This window comes from Branchiostoma lanceolatum, chromosome 3 (genome assembly GCF_035083965.1).
Source record: "Branchiostoma lanceolatum isolate klBraLanc5 chromosome 3, klBraLanc5.hap2, whole genome shotgun sequence".
NCBI classification, from domain to species: Eukaryota; Metazoa; Chordata; class Leptocardii; order Amphioxiformes; family Branchiostomatidae; genus Branchiostoma; species Branchiostoma lanceolatum.
The window spans coordinates 24,894,223-24,916,665 of NC_089724.1; the positions used below are offsets into that span (position 1 = coordinate 24,894,223).

Here is a 22,443-nt window from a genome sequence, read left to right on the forward strand (position 1 = left end):
GAAGCAGCCACGGGTGGCAGGCCATTGTACTTGAATTTGAAAACTTTCAATGACAATTGCACAAATGTTTCAGAATGAAGAAAATATGCTTCTATCGCTAGCGCAGGCTTATTAGCATATCATTATCATGATACCGAAAGCGGTCTCGGAGCCAGTTTCCTCTTTACACACAGAGAGGAACCGCATCGACCCCCCGCTGATGTGGACTAGACCAGGGTTGGGATGTGGTCTGGTGCGGTTCCTGGAGAAACCGGATTCTCCTCTTTAGACTGGGAACGGGAGGCGAACTAGTCCAGTTAAAGTGGACTAGTTCGGGTAAAGTGGACTGTGTGTAAAGCCACCCTTATTTCCAGTACTCTCCAACAAGCAGAGGTTGGTGGGGAAGATTGTGCCACGTGGACATGCGGACGGCAAAAGGGGCATGTGATAAGAAGGTCGCAATCTTCCCCATCAACCTCTGCTTGAAGAGTATATACAACAGCGCCTGTCCTGATAGGATTTGTTGATAGTAGCTCGTTTCTCAGCAGGGAGATATCGCTCAACCATGTCGAGCCAGGAAGTCGAGGACTGGCCGCCTGCAGTCAATTACAGTTTCCCTAGACTAGTGTAAAAACATAAACGCAATGATTCCTCTCAGCCAATCACAGGCGTCACAAGCCAAATAATCTTATAATTTCTGCCGCACTTTTTTGTTGTTGTTTCAATTGCATAGACTTTGTTTTTGTATCTTGTGTGTCACATACATTTCTTGCCCCATGTACACAATGTTAGACACGGGTGAGATGTTTATGTAGTATAATTTGTAGGCACACCCCGATGAGTGGCCGCGGTTTTATCATCTGCTGTGAAGGAAGGCTGAGTCGTGGGCACCAGTCCGCAACCCATCCCCCATTTAGGATTTAGCGCCACGGGAACATGCCTGGGTGGTCCAAGCAGAGGTTCGGCGCGGCTCCGGCTTTAGTTTGTAGCCTATAGGGTTTTCTATTTTCTAACCTTTCCTTTATGTAGTCAACTCAAATTTTGGATTACACATTTATTTCAAACAGAAAAATCACACTTTGAGACTTAAAAGGAATGCAGGCACAACTCCAATGGTGTTTTTTTAAACTTCAAAACATCGTTAAGTATTTTTTGAGCCTGCCAAAGAACTGACATCTTACTCTAAATGGATACATCGGAAACAACATTTCACCAGTGATACATTGCGACGTTAGAAACGGTGGATATATAAAGAACCATATAAACTCGTGTAAATAAAGAATTAATTTTGCACTTGTCTCCGCTATCGCATAACTTTCTTTGTTCACTGTAGCTGGAAGACAAATATCCCTTCAGTCCAAGCAGAAGATGGGTTCCGGTAGGTTTTTGACGTGTTTTTAGGCGTTTTTGTCCAGCCAACCCAACCTGCCGGCATTGACCTGGGTTGGCTAGACAGGAAAAAAAAAGTAGAAAGCCTGACAAAACGCCTAAAAACACGTCAAAAACCTGCCGGAACCCATCCTCTGCTTGGAGGGTAAAATATCCCCCCTTCAAGCCTGGAGGGGAACTCTGGCAGCCTGCGATATATGATACACTGACCAGATGTGCTGTTCCGGTCCTGAAGCCCTGGTGGGATGTAGAAACACAGCGTGGTGCGTCGGCCGGGGTAGGGATTGGTCCAAGGGCCTGTTAGCAATTAGTTTGTGTTTACATTCTGACGGTAAACGGTGTTGCAATATACAGAAAACTGCTTTTATAAGTCACTGCGTAGATTACAGGCCATGACATTGATCAAAACGTGATGTGGGATACTTCATACGTCGATATGCTAAAGACTGATCGAAAGCAAGCCGTCAATAATAAGATATTGCCGATAATCCAATAGCCTCACGGGAGGCTGCAATCTACCTACCAGTTTGAATCAACCGCACTGTTCCCCACTTCACCAATGAGGACCGCCTGCATTCATTATCTCGCCAGACGCGGTGTTGTGCACTGCTTCATGCTATTTTGAAGCCGGTAGCTGTTAAAGTAAACATGGACTTACCTTGCTAGCGAAACTTGATTCTTGTCTGTTCCCAAACTATGATCATTTCCCGTCGAAGGCAAAATACTACCAGTAATTATCTAGTCGTGTGATAAACAGATGAATGTGCTTTAATGTCTTTCATTGTATTAGTTTTTGTTGAGTTGATAAAGAATTGTCTACCTACCTTCCCGTTTCTTTATCTGTTACATAATCTGATTTCATTGGGGTGACGGCCAAGTATCTCCTCATGAAAGACACATTAGACCGATTAACGTGGACGTGTGATTTCCCGCACCCCTGGAGTGTACGTGTGGCCGCGTCGGTCAGTTTTGCTTGGTGGCTCCCTTGTTCCATGAAAACAAACAAGATAATTAATAGGAAGGGCGTGAGACACATGAGCCAAGAAAGGTTTCTCCACCCACGTGCTTCCGTCGACTCAAGGGCCGAAGAGGACAGTTATTCTGCACACCGAGCTTTCATTACTACTAGAAAGTGGCATGCAGCATAGAAACTTTTACACGTCACAAGTAGTCAATTTAAGCTACAAGCCACCCTACATATCTGTAAAGAAACTACTGTTTGCCGTTGTGCCAGGGTACCATGCCTGCGAGTTTCTGTTAGTAGATATAAGAACAAGTTGTGTTAGCGTTATTAACGTGCACTTCGCAGGTACTGTTAGTAAAGCAAGTGACAATCGTACCAATGCGTAACGAAGTTCATAGCTCAATTTTATTTAAAACTGTTGTTGAACTCTTTTTAACATGTTTTGCTAAAAAAATTTCGATATTTTTTTGTCCTGGCTACGAAAAATCTCGATTTTTTTTTCAAGATTGTTTCATATCAATCCGAAGAAACAACTCTAGGACTTGTAAATGTTATTTTTAAAGTCCTCATTGAAGATTTCAATTTGTTTTAGAATGATCGCGAGATTTTTGTAAGGTACAAATTGAAAACAAAAATCTCCCAACCTCTGAGAGGCCAGGCATTTCATGTTCCACTAAACGCAAAGAAATCAAAACCAAAAGCCCTTGCGCCAAAAAATGGTGTCCTTTTAAGCACCATAGGGTCTTTTTGTCTGGACGCTATCTTTTACCCAGCGCCAAGTTGCAACCCGTGGGCCCTAGCTACAGCAGCGTTTAGATGTTGCAGTTTTCTCCCAGCATGATGAACCTCAGACGTCATTGAACTTCAATTGTTGAAAACTGTGCCGGGTACCCACACAACGCTGATGATAATCCGCGTGCTGAACACGTCAGATTGCCGTTTTGAAACTATAGCGTGTGGCATGAAGCGTAGGTCTGCATTTGGTTGGTGTTTCATTTGTCACGTTATTCTTTCATCTCATATTCAATTGGATCATTGACCTACTATGATAATGATAACGTTTATTCCCTAGTCATGCCCTATCGGGCTTAGTGCAGACATTCAGATACAAGACATGTGGTAAAGTACATATAATGACACTGACAGGACTTCTAATACTAATCTAAAACAATGGTTCTAAAACTACACTAATTCATAGGTTCGGCTTCTTCTCGTGTCTCTGTGATGTTAGAAATATCGGTTGAGATGGATTTGTTTAATATTGTATGGTCTAAATGCATAAGAAAAATGGATCCCTCAATACTAGACTTAGATTGAAAGTGTGGATACGTTCCCATAATATAATCAAACAGATCATTTCTATCATTGCAATATAAACTGCAATGAAGTGGACTTCATCTTCTACCAGACTACCTTATCTAAGTTACAAAATTGGCAAATTCTTTGCTCCAGTGGTGTGCGGTTGTGCCTTCCTGATTCGATAAGGAGTTTGTGACAGCTACTGAATTGTGAATAAATGTGACTTACCTTTGCTGTTAAGTCTTGATGATAGTTTTTCGGTCTACGTTTCTTACACTTATACAACAGTTACTGTTGTTTGCCGGTGTACACAGAGTTTCTGTTAGTCGCTATGATGGTTGTGTCAGTGTAAATAACAGAGACATTACAGTTGCTGCTTTTAGATGTTGCAATTTCCCCCCCCCCCAGTGGGTTGACCTGTGTGACGTTATATTCTCACTTCGCTGTGCTTGCGTGACTCCTCAACACAACTTACCGTGCTTGTGATAATCCATGTGTTGGTGTGAAGCATAGGTCGTATTTCTTTCGCATCTTCAACTTTTATTTGTGTCTTTATTGTCATCAATCAGTCATTTCTTAATCACATAGAAGCGTCACATGTACTGTTAGCAAGGCAATTGCCAATATGATGATGATGATCCACTGCATTCTGCAGCTCAGGTAATTGTAGAGACAAACTCTGGCTGGCTTCTTTCTTCATTTCTTTCCACTGTGTCTTTTTTTCTGCCAGCTGCCACAGCTCTCTGAGTTTCTTTGCAGTTTTTAGGTTTCCCATTCCTTTGTCTTTGAGGTCTGTTTTCATGACACTTAGTAGGTTTGTGCAACGACTTCCTTTCCTGACCTTGTATTTACATATTAACAGGTAAGGAAGTCCATAGCTACGTCGATGAGGTTAAACATCCAGGCAGTACGCTTCAGACAATATCCGCGCTGCTATCGTCAGTGGTTGAACCAGAATTTGCAGTTTACCAGCTACTTATTCAAAACTCTGAATTCATATGTTAATGAGGTGAAGACAATTATGAGATGATTCAATTGAAGACAAGTTCACCAGCTACTTATCCAAAACTCTTAATTCATATGTTAATAAGCTGAAGACAACTCTGAACTGGTTTTATTGAAGACAAAGTCATGACAAGTCTGTAAATTAATGAGTCAATTGTTGTTTGAGTGCATAGCTCATTTGGAACTCTACTAGTCGAAGTGTAGAACCCCTGTTAGTCAAAACTTTACCGCAAATGATTTTGTCTATAACAGCTTTCGAAAATCTCGAGATTTTTGTATTACCTTGAAAATAAATATCGAGATTTTTGTTTCACCTATAAAAAATATCGAGATTATCTTGGAAAATCTCGATATTTTTCAAGAAAATCTCGAAATTTTTTGGGAAAATTTCGAGATTTTTTGGAAAAATTTTGAAATAAAAAAAAATCTCGAAATTAATTTCGAGATTTTTTTATTTTCAATGAAGCATGAAAAGTCTCACTGGGGGGTATTATGATCCATCATGTAACAGAGAACCTTTCCACAAAATATCTGACCCATAGGTACAAAATGTGAGAGTCTAGAAGCACTAGTCCAAACCCAAATGCTCAGTCCAAATTTAATCTGCTCACTGTTTAATACTGTTTTTCACTGTCCCTGTGGTGTAGTGGTCTGCGCCTTTGTCTCTCACCACATCTGGTTCCAATTACTCGGACCAGAAGGACTGGGGTTCAAGCCCCAGGTAGGACTTTATAAAAATGGTACATACTTGTGAAACAGTATGGAAGTTAAACACACTTCACTGCCAGTGGACTACCGGTAGCCCCCTGCTGCAGTGATTGCACAACAGTGTGGCCCAGGGCTATGAAACGGAGATGGGACCGCCCTATACATCAATAATGGTGTGGGAGGATTTTAACTAACCAGCCTGCTGAAACCATTCACAGATATACCACAACATTTTTATCATTTTGTTACATCTCTTTATCACTTCCAGCTCATATCCAGTCGTCGGTTCCCTTGAAGAACCCGGTATCCTTTGCGTTCACGCCCCACGTGGGTCCGGTGTACGCTGTGGAGTGTTCTCCCTACCACAGGAACCTGTTCCTGACTTGTGGCATAGACCAGACTACCAGGGTCTACAGTATGTTGCAGGTACTAGGAATTAGCACATTAATTTTTTTATAATTGTGGTATAATGATCACTTTGTAATGCATGAGTAGAAGTAGAATGCATGAGTATCTGTATCTGTATCTGTATCTATATAGCCGGTATAACCGCCATTAGGCGTAACACACCAGCTTCGCAGGCACGCGGCGCGGCAGCAGCTGGTCATATTACACCGAACGGTCTGTTACACCTAGTCTTTGCATATCTGACTGCAACCGTTCTTTAAAGCTACTTAGTGAGGAAGCTCCTACAGTACTTGATGACAACGAGTTCCATTCTACTATGGTTCTCGGGAAATACGAATTTTTGAACACATCAATCCTTGGCTGATAACTCTGGTACTTAAAAGCATGACTATTTCTGGTCCTCTTCTGAGCTGGCATTAGATACTTATCAGTCGGTACGTCCGCAAGTTTATTAGTCATCTTGTACATCATGCAAAGTCTGGACATTTTTCTCCTGTCCTCAAGTGACATCCATTGCAGATCTGCTTTCATTTTTGTTACACTAGCGCCCCTTTCATAGTTGTTCGTGCAGAATCTGGCAGCTTGGTTCTGCACCCTCTCCAGTTTATCTATATCCTTCTTTGTGTATGGATCCCAAACTGTTGCAGCATATTCAAGGTTTGGTCTTACTAGAGACGTGTATGCAAGTGATTTTACCTTTGCTGGGCATGCCCACAAATTACGTTTGATCACTCCCAATGTCTGTTTAGCCTTAGTTGTTACTTTGTTGATATGGGTGTTCCACTTTAGCCCCGTTGTTAATGTAACGCCTAGGTACGGGTGGCTCTTTGCTGTTGCTAGAGCCTGTCCACAGAACTGGTAGGTGGTTACAATTGGGTTTCGTTTGTTTGTTATATGCATGATGTAACATTTTTCCGGGTTAAACTGCATTAGCCATCTGCTTTGCCATTCTTTGAGTGTGTTCAAATCTTCTTGCAAAAGCTGTGAATCACTCTGTGTGGACAACTCTATATATAACAGGCAGTCATCGGCAAATAACCTAACATTTGAATCAAGCTGGTCTGGTAAGTCATTTATGTACAGGAGGAAGAGTAACGGTCCCAGAACGGTTCCCTGTGGTACGCCTGACGCAACTCTAACTGGAGCTGAGGCCTTGCCTTCTACCACTACCGTCTGTTCCCTATTGGTCAAGAAAGCCTTCAACCAATTTAGTGTGGTGCCTTGAATTCTGTAGTGCTCTAGTTTTGTGATGAGTCTGCTATGTGGGACTTTATCGAAAGCTTTAGTAAAATCAAGAATTGCTAGATCTACCTGTTTTTTACTGTTCAGTGCACCAGCTATGTCGTGAGCTGTCAATATAAGCTGTGTTTCTGTGGATCGCTTTGCTCTGAATCCATGTTGGTAGTCAGTCAATATGTTGAAACTTTCTAAGTGTCTCATGACATGGCTATGGATAATGTGCTCAAGTAGTTTGCAGGATATACAGGTCAGTGATACAGGTCGGTAGTTGCCGGGGACAGCTCTATCTCCCTTTTTAAAAATGGCACATATATTTGCATCCCTCCAGTCTTTGGGAATTTCTCCTGTGTCTAACGAGTGTTGGAAAATATTGGTTAACACAGGTGCTATTTCGGTGGCTGTCATTTTGAGGAACCAAGGAGGTATTTGGTCTGGACCAGATGCTTTAGATGGATTGAGACCTTGGAGCATTTTTTCGACACCATTAGGGGAAATCACTATGTGTTCCATGGGAGGGGTACATGGCTGTCCGAGAGTTGGCATGTTTGTTGTGTCTTCCTCTGTGAACACACTTTTAAACTGTGAACTGAGTGCCTCTGCTTTTTTCTCGCTATCACTGATAATGGAATTCCCAGATGACTGTAAAGATGACTGCCGGCCGCTATATTTTTTCTAGAAACTATGATGGAAAGAAAATTTTTGACCTGAAAATAAGTCTTCATTTCTTTATCAAGGTAGAGATTGCAGTCCCAATCTGCAGATTTAGATATATTCCCTTAAAAGACAGTCAGAACTTTAATTCATGTCATTTCAGATCAATGGATTATCTAGAATTAATAATACCCTGCACTAGCATCCTAGCAAAAACCGGGGCAATGGCCTAGTGGGTAGAATGTTCGCCTTGCATACGGCAGGTTGTGAGTTCGATCCCTGACCGGGTCATACAAAAGACTAAAGATGGTACATACTGCTTTCTCTGCTTAGCACTCAGCATTTGTGAAAGAGTATGGTAGTTAAACTCACACCACTACTAGACGAGTGGACTAGCCCCCTGCTGTAGTGACTTGCACAAAGTTGTGTGGCCCCAGGGCTGCCGAAACGGAGATGGGCGCTGCCTTATGCACCGTCGGTGCGTGGAGACTTTAACTTTAACTAGCATCCTTGGTCAGTCACCACTCTGTTGACAGAGACTCTGATTGGGATCTCTACAGGTAGAATAAATCATACTAGTTGATTGTCTTAAAATATAACATGTCCAAAGTATCAGCTTATCAAATTATGAGCTTAACAAAGAAGGTTATGGTAATATTTATCATCAATTATGCAAAAGAGGCTTATTAACATAATCTGATTCAACGATGTTCACATTCACATAACTTCCCGATGCCACAAAAACGTATTAAATTGCCGTCATTTGCCAGTGTGGAATAATACAAGTTACTCATTAAGTATGCAAATTAGGCCCACATTTGCATATTTTCTGTCTATTAACAGTCCTCTCTTCCTCAGTTACAATTTGAATAGTCATATCATGGAACAAAGCGGATTTTCAAACTTGCCTCATTAATTATGCAAATAAGAATCTGATTTGCATAATTATTGTCCAATCATAGTAAGCATCACACAAGCTATCCACATACCAAAAATGATGACCATCCATCAAGGCCATCTTGTTAGAGTATTTTCTCATTAATTATGCAAATGAGGGATTCATTTGCATAGTTCATATCAATTAATATTTCTCTCTTCCTCAGTCACATATGTCACATGTTTCAGAGTCCTATCATGGAATTTGGCGGATGTATAAACTTTCCTCATTAATTATGCAAATTAGATACTGATTTGCATAAGAAGTGTCTAATCATGGACATCATCACTCAAGCTATCTACCTACCAAAAATCATTACCATCCATCAAGCCCTTCTTGAGTTATTCCCTTTCAAAGTCAGATGCAAAACCTGCTCCTGCAGTTCCAAAAAAGCCACTAGGGGGCCCAAACCCACACCACTTACTCTCTGTCCAAAGATATATCTACCACTCAAAAATAAGCTCCATAGCATGTCCGGAACACGAGATATCAAAACAGGAAGTTCCCCTGCAATACCGTAAGAAGCCGCTAGGGGGCCCAAAATCTAATCGTTTTTAGGTCTCATCAAAACCTACCAACATACCAAATATCAAGACAATCCATCAAGGCATTCTCGAGTTATGCTGTGCCACTACAAACATACAAACGCTACCCTCTGCATAACCTTCTCGGCGAAGGTAATCAGGGATTCTGCCAAATAGCAATCTCTGCCAATCTACCCCCACATCTAATATATGACCGGTGCAGTAAATTATCTTGTGTATTTCTTCCTGGGCAGACGAAGCCAGTCCTGGAGCTGGAGCCCGCTGCAGGGTACATCTTCTCGGCACGATGGTCGCCGGTCAGACCATCCGTGTTCGCTGTGGTGACGGGGGAGGGGCAGCTACTCATCTACGACCTTGCGGTTTACAAGGTCAACCCAGTCTGCACCCTGGAAGCTGGATCCGACAAGAAACCTGTCTACACTCTGGAGTTCAACCTGCACAAGTAGGGGACTTAGAATATTTGTTGTAACCTCCCTGAAAATGGAGGTATTGTTTGGGGTATGTCTGTCCACATACCGGTATTTGTAGTCAGCATAACTTAACTTAAGCCCCACAAGCTTAAAAGGATTTACAGTAAATTTACATGCTTCTATACAGCAATTCAGCTTCTTAGTACTGTTTATAAAGGACAGTATTAAGTGATGTGAAAAACATCAAATTAATATGAAATATAATGTCTTTGAATCAAAATGTCTTCTGCAGCAATGTATTTCCATTACTTCAGGTTTTTAGAAACAGCTAGTTGTTTAAATTACATGTAATATGTGAAAGAAAGTTGAGATTTCCTTCCTTTTAATAAAGTTGCATTGACAACAAAAATGTTTTTATCAAATTCTTTCTATTTGTTTGCAGTCGTCAGCTGTTGGCCACAGGTGATGAGTTAGGTGATGTCCGTGTGTGGCAGCTGAACGATGACCTCACCCTCCAGGATCCGGGAGAACAGACAGTACTGGTAGATCTGGCAGACAGTGCACTGGAGTAGTCAGCATTATAGGGACGGCACAGATCTCTAATCTCCAAACAGGTCTATTGGTGGCAAGGCAGTATCAGAAGGATTCAGTGGCTTTGGATACTGGCTGGCCCTTTTGATACCACCTTGCCACCAATAGATCTCCTTGGAGATTAGAGATCTCACCAAGGCTTTGGTTGGAACTTTACTTAAACTGAAATTTAGCTTAGCAAGCTGGAGATGTCACCAGTCAAATCCACTAACTAACTAGGCTTTGGTACTGGATTTTATTAAAAATTTGGACCGGCAAAAATTTTGATAGGAAAAAAACTTCTGTTAAGATTGGGTATGTTAAAGCAAGGAGGTTGGTTAAAGTTGGACAGACACTGAGAATTTGAAAGCTTATGATGAGTCAAGTTTCTCCAAGTCATGTATTACTATAAAGGTTTGGACTAAAAATATCAGCATCCCCTATCGACCTTCGTTATACATTTAGACATTCCAAGTCAATAGTATCTGTTCAAATTGTTTGAAAACTCGTAAAATCGTCATATCCTATAATGTTACACCTCTAGCCATTGTAATACGGTAAAAAATCACAATTTATTAAAAAACACAATGGACAAAGAAGACTAATTTTGAAGTACTTTATTTTGTGTATAGAATTTTTGTACAAAGAGCACTGATTGTTGAACATTGGGCATGCAAGTAGGAGTTCATCCTCTCCAGTCTATCCAAATAAATAAATAAATCCACAAAATAGGCTTTGAATTACTTTGTAACAATTGTAGTCCACAAGTTGTATTGAATTGTTTATTTTGCTAGCCTCATGCAGGACGTGAAAAATTATTTGTATATATTTGCAAGTACAAATGTATGTAATGAATTTGAAGTTCCTAGAAGATACCACTGAACTGAGTGATGTTATGTATATGGTTGCAAAGATATGATATGCAAAGTTTCTAAACCACTTAGCTGTCCGCCTCTTTACTGAGTAGGTTTTATTGCAATCAAAAAGGGGTGGAAAAGGTCATTGTTTCACTCTTTGAATGAGTTTGATATCCTTCAATTCAATTATTTGACATAACAAAGATGGCATTAAAAAATCCTCCATACAAATCCCATTATCTGTATAGTAACCACTCTTATGTGATTTTTCCTTTTATTTGCAACTGCTGCTTTAATTTTAGAAGTCTTGTGTACAACTTATCTATACTCAGCCAATGATAGTAAATATTCACCAACGAACAATACTTGTCTCCAAAAATAATTTCATCAGGTTGGCTACATGCTGACGTTTTTGGTTCAGATCTTCTGACGAAGGGGGATACAAGCTTAGCCACATTTGGGATTATGTTCTCACCGCAAAATCGCCACCTACGTATACATCGGCTACTTTTTTTTAAATAAAAGTTTTAGGCTACTACTGACAAACAATATAAAGAAGATATCTCTGGCTAATCTGCTGACTGCTTTAAGGTACATGGTTGCCAACTGACAGGCAGTCTATAGGTTGAAACAAATCCTTGAAATTCAACCTGGATGCTGATACACTATGTACAGATAAAGCTTCTAGTAATTGAAGACAGAGATCTACACATCACTTCACACCATACAATTATACCACTTCACACCATACAATTATATCACAAACTGATGGAAGTAATTACCACCTCTGAAGAGTGGCCTAGAGAGCACATTATTTACATCATTCCAGTGGCTCTCCAAAGGCTGCCTTTGCAGTTTCCCTTGCCATTTTCCTAGCTAAATACCTCTCCCTGGCTGACATCACAGACTCCCCTTCATTCCTCCTAGCAAACTTTGACTTCTCGTTTTTCTTGCTACCTTCCTCCTTTGCAATCAACTCTTCCTCACCCTTTGCATTTTTCTCTCCCTGCCCACTTCCATCAATATCTTCATCCCTGTTACTAGTATTAGTGCTGCTTGATTCGTTTCTTTTCCTTTTTTCTGACTCGGGAGACAACTCTTTCTCCCTTATTTTCTCAGACTTTGGTCTATCATGGTCTCTCTCCTTATGACTTCTCTCTGAGTGCCTGTGGCTATCCCTGTCTCTACTGTGATGCTTCCTATCTTTGTTCCTATGACTTTTCTCATCCCTCTCTCCATCCCTACTCCTCTCACGGCTTCTACTTCTCTCTCTTCTCCTCTCTCTATCTTTCTCTGAATGCCTATGTCTGTGTCTATCATCTCTATCATGGTCTCTTTCACTCCTTTCCCTGTGATGCTCACTTCTCTTGCTATGTTTTCTCTTATTTTCATTATCTGACCCAGAGTCGCCACCCTCACTGTCTACAGTTTTTTCGGATTTTACTTTCGTAGGTGTGTCTGCAGTTTCGTCGTCCATCTTTTCCTGCTTGACCTTGACCTGTGACCCACTTGGCGCCTCCTCCCCCATGGTCTGAGCCAGCAGGTGTCTGTAGAACCCGCTCATGTCCTTCTGTTTCGTGACGTCGTTCCTCGCTTCCTCTTCGGCCTCCCGTCTCTCCCTCTCCTCCTCCTCCCTCAACTCCTGCAGCTTCTTCTTGTACGCGGACGTCACGAATGCGTCCTTGTCCGCAAACTCCTGCCCTTCCTCCTCCCTCTCCTTCTGGACCTTCCTCTCCATTCTTCTCTCTTCCTCCAGCTTGCGCCGCTGTGCGGCAGACAGAAGGGCCTTGATGTACTTGGGCTTCTTCTCGACCCGGTGGCCGGTCGTGGCGGCGGCTCGCTCTTCCTTCTGCTTCTTCATGTCGTCGTAGATGCTGTCGTATTCATACACGCTGGCATCTTCTTCCAGTGCCTTGGCCATCTGGAGTTGCGTCTGCTTTCGAATCTTCTTCTTGGCTGCATCATTCTGGGAAAGAAAACGTTGATAGAAAACACTTTATATATTAATTTCTAAATTATGTTGCGGATTGAAAAATACATGTAGAACAAAACGTTTGGTAATTGAATTGGTTAACTATTAACCAAATGGGAAATGTTCGCAGTGGTTTTATGTTCATGTTCTTCATGGTGACCTCTTTCAAGTTCAACGCAAACTTAAAACCACCACATACCTCTTTTTTTTCATGTGCTGTCCACCTACCCCCTTGTTTCAACCGCTAAATCAAATCCCCGCTAACATTTTACCTTCTACAGTATTCTCCATCAAATGTCAAGTTGAAAGGGGGAGGGGGGCAGATGTAAAACTCAGGATCGTACCTGCAAGGATCGGTTGATTGCCTCATGAGCAGTGTCTTCGTCAGAATCATCTCCAAAGATGGATGGCCTGGCCACCATGGCAGTTGGCTTCTGCAGTCCCTTCTTGGGGATGGTCAAGCCGTACGATTTCGTCGGATTCGACGCCATCTCGACGTTTTCAAGACCTCTTCTGGATCTTCAGCAACACGTTCATGAAACGTCTTCTGTAAAACAAATGAATTATTAGGTGAATAAAAGCTTTTCTTGGCGTAATTATAATGTCAATAGTGCTAGAAGATATTACATTAAGTAGTTGTCTACCTCAAACTGGTGTTAGCCAAGGAAAAATGGAAAAGTCCGGATCCTTTTGCTCTGTACGTATCGGTGAAAAAAATCATTGACGAACAGAAAGCATGATGGAACTGGGAGATACCATATAGCATTTGAGTAGGTAATGTACCTTTGTAGGTTTCCCATTAGATAGATACACTTTAGTGAATATAAAACCAAACCATAGTATTTCATAGCTATGATATAATAAAAAAATAAAACAATTTTTAATGCCTTAATAGCTTACTGAAACATGCTGAAATATTTTAAGTTATAAAAGATATGACCCCTATTTTGTATGGTACAGTCTATTGAAAATGTCCAAAATGGCTGCCGTCAGGTGAATTTTAGATTCACACCAACGATTTTATTTTATTCAGCTGCATGATTCCGATGATCGCAGCTCCGAGCATGATACATCCGCTAAGCTGAAGGTACAGTAATTTACCATGGCCACCACGGAAAAACTGCTGAAGGCTTTCGAATCGCTGAAGGCGTTCCAACAAGGAAATGTCACGGGGGAAGAGGCGGCCTCGTCAAGCCAGACGGCCCCCGTTGGGCAGATGTCAAAGTGAGTTGACCCTAGAAAAATATAAAATCATTCCTTGATCTAGAATATTAAGACGTTTGTATGGCTAAGGATATTTGTAAGTACCCCTGTCTTCTAACAGGCAAGCAGTTTTGTGACCGAAATTGTTGTGAAATTCTTGCACAAACTGCGACAAGCAACCAAAATCTGAACAAAGAGGATGTGATCTTGGTCTTTGTCGGCATAATAAAAAAAGGGGGAGGGGCACAACTGGCTGCTGATGTATAATCTGTGCAGCCTATAAATATCATATTTCATAACACTTTCCATTGTTTAAAGGCTTTTCGTCTAGCAGAATAGGAAAGATATTCCTGTTTTTCATTATCATATATATAGATAGTATTATGAATTTATTGATTGATAGATTTTGCAACCCACCAATAATGACATTGACATGAACAATTTATAAATCTCACTACCTCATTAAAATCGTTAGAGTGATAGTTAATAAGGTACATATTTGTCATGCTATTTGCACTATTGTGGATCAGAGAACAGTTTTAAGATTTTGTATTCACCCACTTTGTAATAATTCATGATTACAATGTAAAACAATTCTCTTCCATGTCTAACCATTTTTATTAGATTTTGTATTAACTGACTTTTCAACAATTCATGATTGTGTATAAAATTCTCTTCCAATCCATGTTTAACTTTAGATTCTGTATATCCACCCACTTTTCAATAATTCATGACTATGTACAAAAATATTTCTCTTCCATGTTTCTTGTGTTTTTGTGTGTTTTTTGGTAGTCTGCTCACTACTACTAGCCCAGCTGAGTTCACTGAGGTTGCCCGAGATATTGTGGCGAGTCTGGCCACTGGGTAGGACAGAACAATCCGAACCATTGAACTATTATCATGCTGGTGACGGAGTCTGTAGAATCTGGAGTAGTCATATACGTGTACTCAAAGAGAAGAAGGCCTAAGAAAAGTAATGTTGTGTTTCCGGTTACCTGACTGACCCCAGACTTTTTTGGAAGGGTCGCAAGCAGCAAAGGACATAAAATTTTTGATCTAATACTGTAAATGCAGAAATGTTCGCAGTGGTTTTATGTTCGCGGTTTTCACGGTGACCGTTTCACGGGTAACTTAAAACTACGGCGAACATTTTTGTCCAATACTGTAGCAGTTTGTGACTATAGCGCTGCCGCGAACTTAGAACCACCATTTTCCTCTTACTCAGTCTTAGCTCGAAGTAAAAACCATGCAAACATAAATGCATTTACAGTATCCTACTAAGAAAATCGTTTTCTAACATGCGGTGGCATGATGGCAGGGTTTTTGGCTAAGAACGGGGCTTGAATCCCCCGACATGCCAGGTGTTTTGTTTGCTTGTTTGTTGACATTGTGGCCTTTGGTGGAAATGCAACATTAACTTTTCTTGGCCTCGGTGTAGTACTCAACTGTATTCATCAAATAATCACGGTATCTTGAAGTTGGCAGTTTTTGCTGTCACAGACGCCAGGGCATTCGCAAATTGTGTTGCAGCTGTCGTTTCTACTGCAAACTCAAAGATATTGTGAATTCACAGTTCTCACAGTTTTGAGGAATATAGCTGCTGCGAACTTGAATCAATTGCTTTAATTTTAAAGTAGTATACGCTGATATGCTGGTGTGGTGCCTCTGGTATATCTAGATCTGTTACTCTAAAGGTAGATGTAGATTAGTTGTTAGATAAAGTCATTTTTACTGTATATATAGCTTAGACAATGGCGTTAGTGCACATTTGAAAAAAAATATACTCTCTACATATTATGTTTCCATTATGAGTACTTTTTGCATCTGTCCATCTTTTACTTTTATTTGCTTGCATTCAACTTGTACAAGTCCTACTACGACAAAAAAAAAATTATTATTCATAATGGTGTTTTGGTGATGATCATCATTACAGAATTGTCTTTGTTGACATCATTGTTTGTATTTATAAACAACAGGAAGAAAGAGCTGGCTGTGGGCAAGAAGGACCGAGTGGCTCACCTGGTAACAATAGCAGATGCCATGTGCGCCAGTAACTTCAGGTGGGATAGTTCAAGCGTATTTAACTTCTTTGTTATCATGATCCTTTATCCTTAGTATGTAAAGCTAAAGCTGAATTATTTTGCGTTGGTTTGGAATTATGTAGGGTGTTAAAGTGGTCATGTGGTTGGGGTTGTTCATTTGAATCTGACTCCTTCTTAAGTGTTCTGGAATCTGGATTCAAATCCCTAGCAGGCCCCCAATTGCAATGTTGTGCCATTGCAAAAGGCACTTAACAGTTATTTCCTCACTCTATTCTGAAAATGACTGTTAATGAGCACCTAGCTTGTCAGGAGTAGGGACGACATCTTTGATAGGACGTACAGCTAGAGGTCCCGTGTTTGAAGAGAGCCACACCTCAACCATGATCTAAAGAACCCACCACATTGAAAAGTGAAACAAACGTTACAGTCCTGTCTTACGCAACTAATGTACTTAATATGATAGTATAGTGTGTATACACAACTAGTGTGTGTTAGTTGCTTATAAAAAGGCAGTTTACTAGTACAAAACAAACAAACAAATTTGTGCAAAACAATAAACCACATTTGTTTGATGTTATGATGAATTTGGATAAACATGTTTTTCAGTGCATAATAAGCTGGGATTCCAGACTACAATAATGTCATCATTATGCTTTTTGTGTGCAACTATAGGACCATGGCTGAATTTCCCAAGTTCCTGGGAATTTCCATGGAGATGTTCCTGTCTTCCTGTGATGACAAGGAGTCCGATGTCAGGATGGTGGCAGACGAGTGTCTGAACCGGACTGTCAAGGTCAGTCACAAGGTCACACTTAGACAATAGGGCAGTCAGATATAGCAGACTTCATCCCGTTGATGCAACACTGCATTTCGTATTTAATACTTGCTGGGCAGACAATCATCTGTTACTTAAAGGTTTTAAAACAAACAAATACACATGCATACACAAACAAACGCAATCATATACATTACATACATGCTCACACACATGTACAAATACACAAACACACACACACAGCCACGCACACATACACAGTCACGCACACACACACACACACACATACATATATAGTCACGCACACACGCACGCAGACTGGCAGACAGGCACACAAAATGGTGAAGTAACAATATTCAATTCAGGAAGTCTATGTAACAGTTTATAGTCACACCAAACTTTAAAGAACTTAATATGATTAATCCCTCTGAATAAGACTAGAAACCAAGGTAGCAAGTTTAAGGTACATTTTATTTCCCTTAAAGCTGTTAGTCTGTATAACGCAAACTCCAGCTGTCCAGGGGTTTCTCTCCCCTCCCGGCGGGTTGTGAGGCGGTTACAGGGCGGCGAGCGGTCACAGGAGGCTTGATTGAATTCAGGCTATAAAGCTGTATGCTTTGATTATAACACTTCAATCCAATGTTTTGAGGTTGTAACATGTTTGAAGTTCTGTCATGTCTGTTGTTATAGTTTTGTCCTTGGTTTTCCCATTTTTACAGATGCTGTTGGAAACCAACCTTGGCCGGCTACAAGTTGAACTGTACAAGGAAATAAAGAAGGTAAGCTGGAGACATGTAAAAGTATAAAAAATTTAATGTAGCTTGAGGAAAGTAGATATTTTCAAGGTTTACAACAACAGCCCTGCCCTTCCTTGTTTGATTCACACTCAAAGATATAAAAATACGACATGAAACATTCTGTTATGGATTAATGTCTAAAGTTTTGTCTCATGAGTCTATTTCATGCATTCTGTATCTGTATAGCCAGTATAACCCTTCAGCGTAACACACCAGCTTTGCAGGCACGCGGGTCAGCAGCAGTTGTTTGTATTACTCTGAGATAGCTATACAGATACAGGAGCTGGACCAGGTGTTTTATGCCAAAGGGCAGTGATACGGGCTATACAGATACAGATACAGAAGCTAGAGACTATTGCGCTAAAGGGCAGTTATGCTGGCTATACGCCTTTATAGATACAGAAGCTGGTATGTTAATAATTGTTATGCAGAAGGGCGGTTATACTGGCTAATATATATACAGATACAGATACAGAAGCTGGTATGTTATGCCAAAGGGCAGTTATACTGGCTATACTGGCACAGAGAGTTTGACTGTTTTACAATGATGAATGGTTTAACTCGGTGTTGCTTCTTCCTTATAAGATTATAAGAAACTTAACACAATCTATGGTTGTATCAAATAAATCAATGTAAAGCATAGTTATATAATGTCAGGACCCCAATACATGTAGCGCTGTTACTTCCAGCTCTGCCAAAAACCAATCAAAAGGTGAGGTCCCTCAAGACTTGGAAGACTGCTACTTGCCTGTTTTATTTATGGTGAAATATGTAACAAAATACTCCTCATTCAACCATCGCTATTTCTGGACTAGAATTTATTGTAATTTTGTAGAAGATGGAGAGTAGGAATTGGCTTGTGTGAACTTAAATCCCCTTACTAACTTTAAGATGGTAGATTGCACATTAAATGTTCTTGTGGAATGACAAGGATGCACATGAATGAACTGCACAGCTCAAGGTCTGCATACTGTAAATGCATTTTCTAGATCCGTTTTGATTTAATTTTGCGGTAGGGAGAAAATGGAGTGTTCACACTAGTTTTTAGTTTAGGGTTAAAACGAGATGGTAGGCAGGAAGAAGACAGAATAAGTCTATTGTTTTAAGTTGCAGAGAAGATCTGATTTGAACTCAGTTCCTGCAGGTTCTAAGTGAAGATCACTAACCACCATGCCACCATGCCACGGTGTTATAATTATCAACCCCAGTTTGCTAATGTATGCTTTGACCAATGATTAAGCTTTAGTGCATAACCTAGAAGGTTACTGTAATTTACTTTATCTTCATGGCAGCAAAATTTCACGCTGTAAGGAAAATTGACAATTTCACTGAACTTTGACCTCATGGTGGCGGCAAGTAATTTACAGAATAGATGTGTGAAGGAATCATAGATAATAACAACAGTTTTTTTCACGGTAATGATAAGTTCACGGTACAGAGGTGACCGTGAAAACAGTGAACATAAAGTTACAGTGAAAGAAACAAGAATTACAGTATTTTTTTGTGTTCTGCATCATCTTGTGTGTTCTGTGCAGAATGGTGCAGCGAGAAGCCTGCGGGCGGCGCTGTGGCGGTTTGCGGAGCTGTCGCACCTGATCCGGCCGCAGAAGTGTCGTCCGTACGTGGTGAACCTCCTCCCGTGCTTCAACCGGATCTGTCGGCGCCAGGAAGACTCCGTCCAGGAGACCCTCGCTAACTCCCTCAAGAAGACCTTCCCAGTCCTGGGGAGCTTCACTAATGATGCAGAAATCAAGGTAAGGAGAGGCTAGACCTTCCCTGTTTGGGGGAGCTTCACTAATGATGCAGAAATCAAGGTAAGGAGAGGCTAGACCTTCCCTGTGCTGGGGAGCTTCACTAATGATGCAGAAATCAAGGTAAGGAGAGGCTAGACCTTCCCAGTGCTGGGGAGCTTCACTAATGATGCAGGAATCAAGGTAAGGAGAGGCTAGACCTTCCCAGTGCTGGGGAGCTTCACTAATGATGCAGGAATCAAGGTAAGGAGAGGCTAGACCTTCCCTGTGCTGGGGAGCTTCACTAATGATGCAGAAATCAAGGTAAGGAGAAGCTAGACCTTCCCTGTGCTGGGGAGCTTCACTAATGATGCAGAGATCAAGGTAAGGAGAGGCTAGACCTTCCCAGTACTGGGGAGCTTCACTAATGATGCAGAAATCAAGGTAAGAGGAGATCTAAAGCCAAACTAATCTGATTTCTTGGTTCTTGGTTTGATTCAAAGAAACAGACAGGCACCAATCTACATATGAATGTATCCCAAAATGCTCATTTTTTGGCACCAGCAGTTGAAGAAAGTCTTCAAATTAAAGTGTCACCAAATTTCAACGTTTCCTGATTACATTTAGCCATAGCAGTATTATTCAATAAACATACTATTAGACTTTTGTACAAAATATACAATTACTATGTGCCAGTCTGATAGTACCTTGACCTTCTGACTCTTGTACTGTTATTTTGATCAATTTTGAAATTTAAAACCCTGACAAAAGCTAGTGTTTGCTGCAATACACACAATGCAGCTTTGCCATACATCCTCAGTGCTGCTGTTTTTGTCAGTGGGACTGGAAGGGTTGTAGAGCAGTATTGGGTAGGGGGTGAAGCCTGCCATCTCTGATTGCCCTGTTTCTGTGCAGGTTCTGCTGAAGACGTTCCTGCCCAACCTTAGGTCTGCTTCAGCCGTGACGCGGCGTACTGCGGCCAGCTGTCTCGTCGTGTTTTGCCAGTACTCCAGAAAACCATGCCACTTCTTCTGTTGGCTGCTGACTGTCCTACTGGGTATGCTGAGGCTCATTTCCTTTGCACTCAGCTGTTTGTATTTACAGACATACTCTAAATGCAGAAATGTTCGCGGTGGTTTTATGTTCACGGTTTTCGCAGCGACCGTTTCACTGCAAACTTACAACCAAGGCAACATTTTTGTCCAATACTGCTGCAAACTTTTAAAAAACCACCGCGAACACTACATTTTCCTCCTAGCGCGAAATAAAACCCACACAAACTTAAATGTACATTGTATTTACAGTACTTTCTTAGTTAGAGAGCTTGATGTAGAGGGGTACATATTTTACCAAAAAAAATATGTCACTTTTGCCGGCAATTGACAGTCAAACCTGTACTAGTGACCACCTCAGCTCTACATAACAACAGTAGCCACAATAGCCATGTTGTCCATAGGCCACCCCAATTTAGTTTCTTGGTTGACGGATTTTTTTTTCTTGATTGTAACCCAAGGACATCATAAAGACAGAAGGCTGGGGTGAAAACTTGCACCTGACTCTGTTCACTCCCTGAAACTGTGTGCACCAAAGTACAAACTTTCCTCTCAGATTGTGTTTTCATTATAATTTTCCAATCTAGCATTTTTTTTTTTAAATTCCGTTAACCAAGAAATTAAATTAGTTTGGCCTTATGCAGAGGTTGTTACAATACCAAATCATGGGAGAACTGGGAAGTGCAGACTAATGCATCAATATTGACACTTTCTGCCCCAGGCATGGTCATCCCCATCCAAGAGGACAGGAAGAATCACACGTTGCTAGGCGTGTTACTGTGTCTGCGTCACCTGGTGCCACACCTAGCAACCCTGCATGACCTTGAGGATGACAGTCTGAAGGGCAGCTTCGGCGTCACCAAGAAGGACCCTGAACTGTCCATCAACACCGAACAGCTCGTACAGGTTAGTGCGTAACATCTACTAACATAATTCCACCAGGATACATAATCCCGCCACCCTGAAAAGATACGTCCAAACAGATCTCCAACCCAACGTCCCTAAGTATAATGCACTCCTGTATATCTTAACTGTGCATACATGTACCTGAGAGGTGTTGCACTAGAGATCTCTCAAATCCACTGTTTTTCGAAGTGGTGGGTTTATGTCCGGCAGATTAATTTTGATAGTTTTGTCAGAAATAATTCCACATCAAATAAATTTCTCGCTCCTCAGATTCACTGCTTCATTTTTTGCAGATTTCGACAAATGATTCATATGATTATGAATCTTTTTTTATGATAAAAAGTAATGTACATGTACCACTGAGGACATGGATTAACCCACCATTCTCATACTTATACTAAATGGGCAAAAACAGTAACTGTAACAGTTGCAGATAGTTCTTGTCTTCCAACATGATAGATAATTAATATACTTACTAATAGGTAGAAGTTACAAAATTTCATAAATGAATGAAAAAATTTAGATTCGTTATTAGATTCCTGAAAAAGAATTTTCTGCTAGTAATCATAAGTCATAAATTATTAGGATTATTGGTCTGAGATCTACAATATACATGTATGGTTTAGGAGTTGAAGTCTGCCATCTCTGATTGCCTTGTTTTATCAAATGTTTTCTTCAGGTATTTGAGCTGGTCCTGTACTACTCCCAGCACACCGATCACAATGTGGTAACAGCCTCTCTCGAGACATTCCAACAACTGCTGCGCACCCCTCCCCCAGGCCTGCTGCCTGTGCTCACCAGGCCTGGGTCTATCACACAGTCAGCCATCTTCAAGGAGGGGGGACAGCAGAGAGTTGGAAGTTCCTCCCAACTGTCAGGTTTGTGGAATGCTGATGTATAATGCTGATATGTAATAGACCAATGCTGGCAGTACATCAATTATCAGTTCAACCAATGAGAGTATCCACTCTCTCATTGGTTGAACTGCTAATTGATGGATAGCTA

At 41.0% G+C, this 22,443-nt stretch overlaps 3 protein-coding genes across 12 annotated transcripts in view; 2 read left to right on the forward strand and 1 right to left on the reverse strand.

Annotated features, from left to right (window-relative positions):
* LOC136431181 (cytoplasmic dynein 2 intermediate chain 2-like) overlaps positions 1-11,324 on the forward strand; it is a 28,168-nt gene extending 16,844 nt beyond the window's left edge. Inside the window, exons 13-15 of the mRNA XM_066422463.1 lie at positions 5,613-5,770; positions 9,358-9,566; positions 9,977-11,324. Coding sequence (XP_066278560.1) covers positions 5,613-5,770; positions 9,358-9,566; positions 9,977-10,106 — 497 coding nt within the window. The 3' untranslated portion in view covers positions 10,107-11,324. The remainder of the gene's footprint in view (positions 1-5,612; positions 5,771-9,357; positions 9,567-9,976) is intronic.
* A 349-nt stretch (positions 11,325-11,673) lies between these two features.
* Positions 11,674-13,672, reverse strand: LOC136431184 (nuclear speckle splicing regulatory protein 1-like). Its single transcript, XM_066422472.1, has 3 exons — positions 13,578-13,672; positions 13,278-13,480; positions 11,674-12,927 (listed from the first exon to the last, which is right to left on the reverse strand). Exons 2-3 carry the CDS (start codon positions 13,422-13,424, stop codon positions 11,782-11,784), a joined length of 1,293 nt encoding a protein of 430 aa, XP_066278569.1. The 5' UTR covers positions 13,425-13,480; positions 13,578-13,672; the 3' UTR covers positions 11,674-11,781.
* A 234-nt stretch (positions 13,673-13,906) lies between these two features.
* LOC136431182 (huntingtin-like) overlaps positions 13,907-22,443 on the forward strand; it is a 54,574-nt gene continuing 46,037 nt past the window's right edge. For 7 of the 10 annotated variants that reach the window (XR_010754990.1, XR_010754992.1, XR_010754991.1 and 4 more), the window contains exons 1-9: positions 13,907-14,157; positions 14,929-15,000; positions 16,113-16,196; positions 16,851-16,971; positions 17,673-17,732; positions 19,286-19,504; positions 20,396-20,537; positions 21,254-21,438; positions 22,118-22,316. Coding sequence is in view for 7 of the 10 variants with exons in the window: in XM_066422464.1 (XP_066278561.1) it covers positions 14,036-14,157; positions 14,929-15,000; positions 16,113-16,196; positions 16,851-16,971; positions 17,673-17,732; positions 19,286-19,504; positions 20,396-20,537; positions 21,254-21,438; positions 22,118-22,316 (1,204 nt within the window). In the remaining 3 variants the exon portion in view is untranslated. Of the gene's footprint in view, positions 14,158-14,928; positions 15,001-16,112; positions 16,197-16,850; positions 16,972-17,672; positions 17,733-19,285; positions 19,505-19,852; positions 19,925-20,395; positions 20,538-21,253; positions 21,439-22,117; positions 22,317-22,443 lie in introns of those variants that run through there. The other 3 variants (XM_066422467.1, XM_066422469.1, XM_066422471.1) reach the window with 2 other exon arrangements.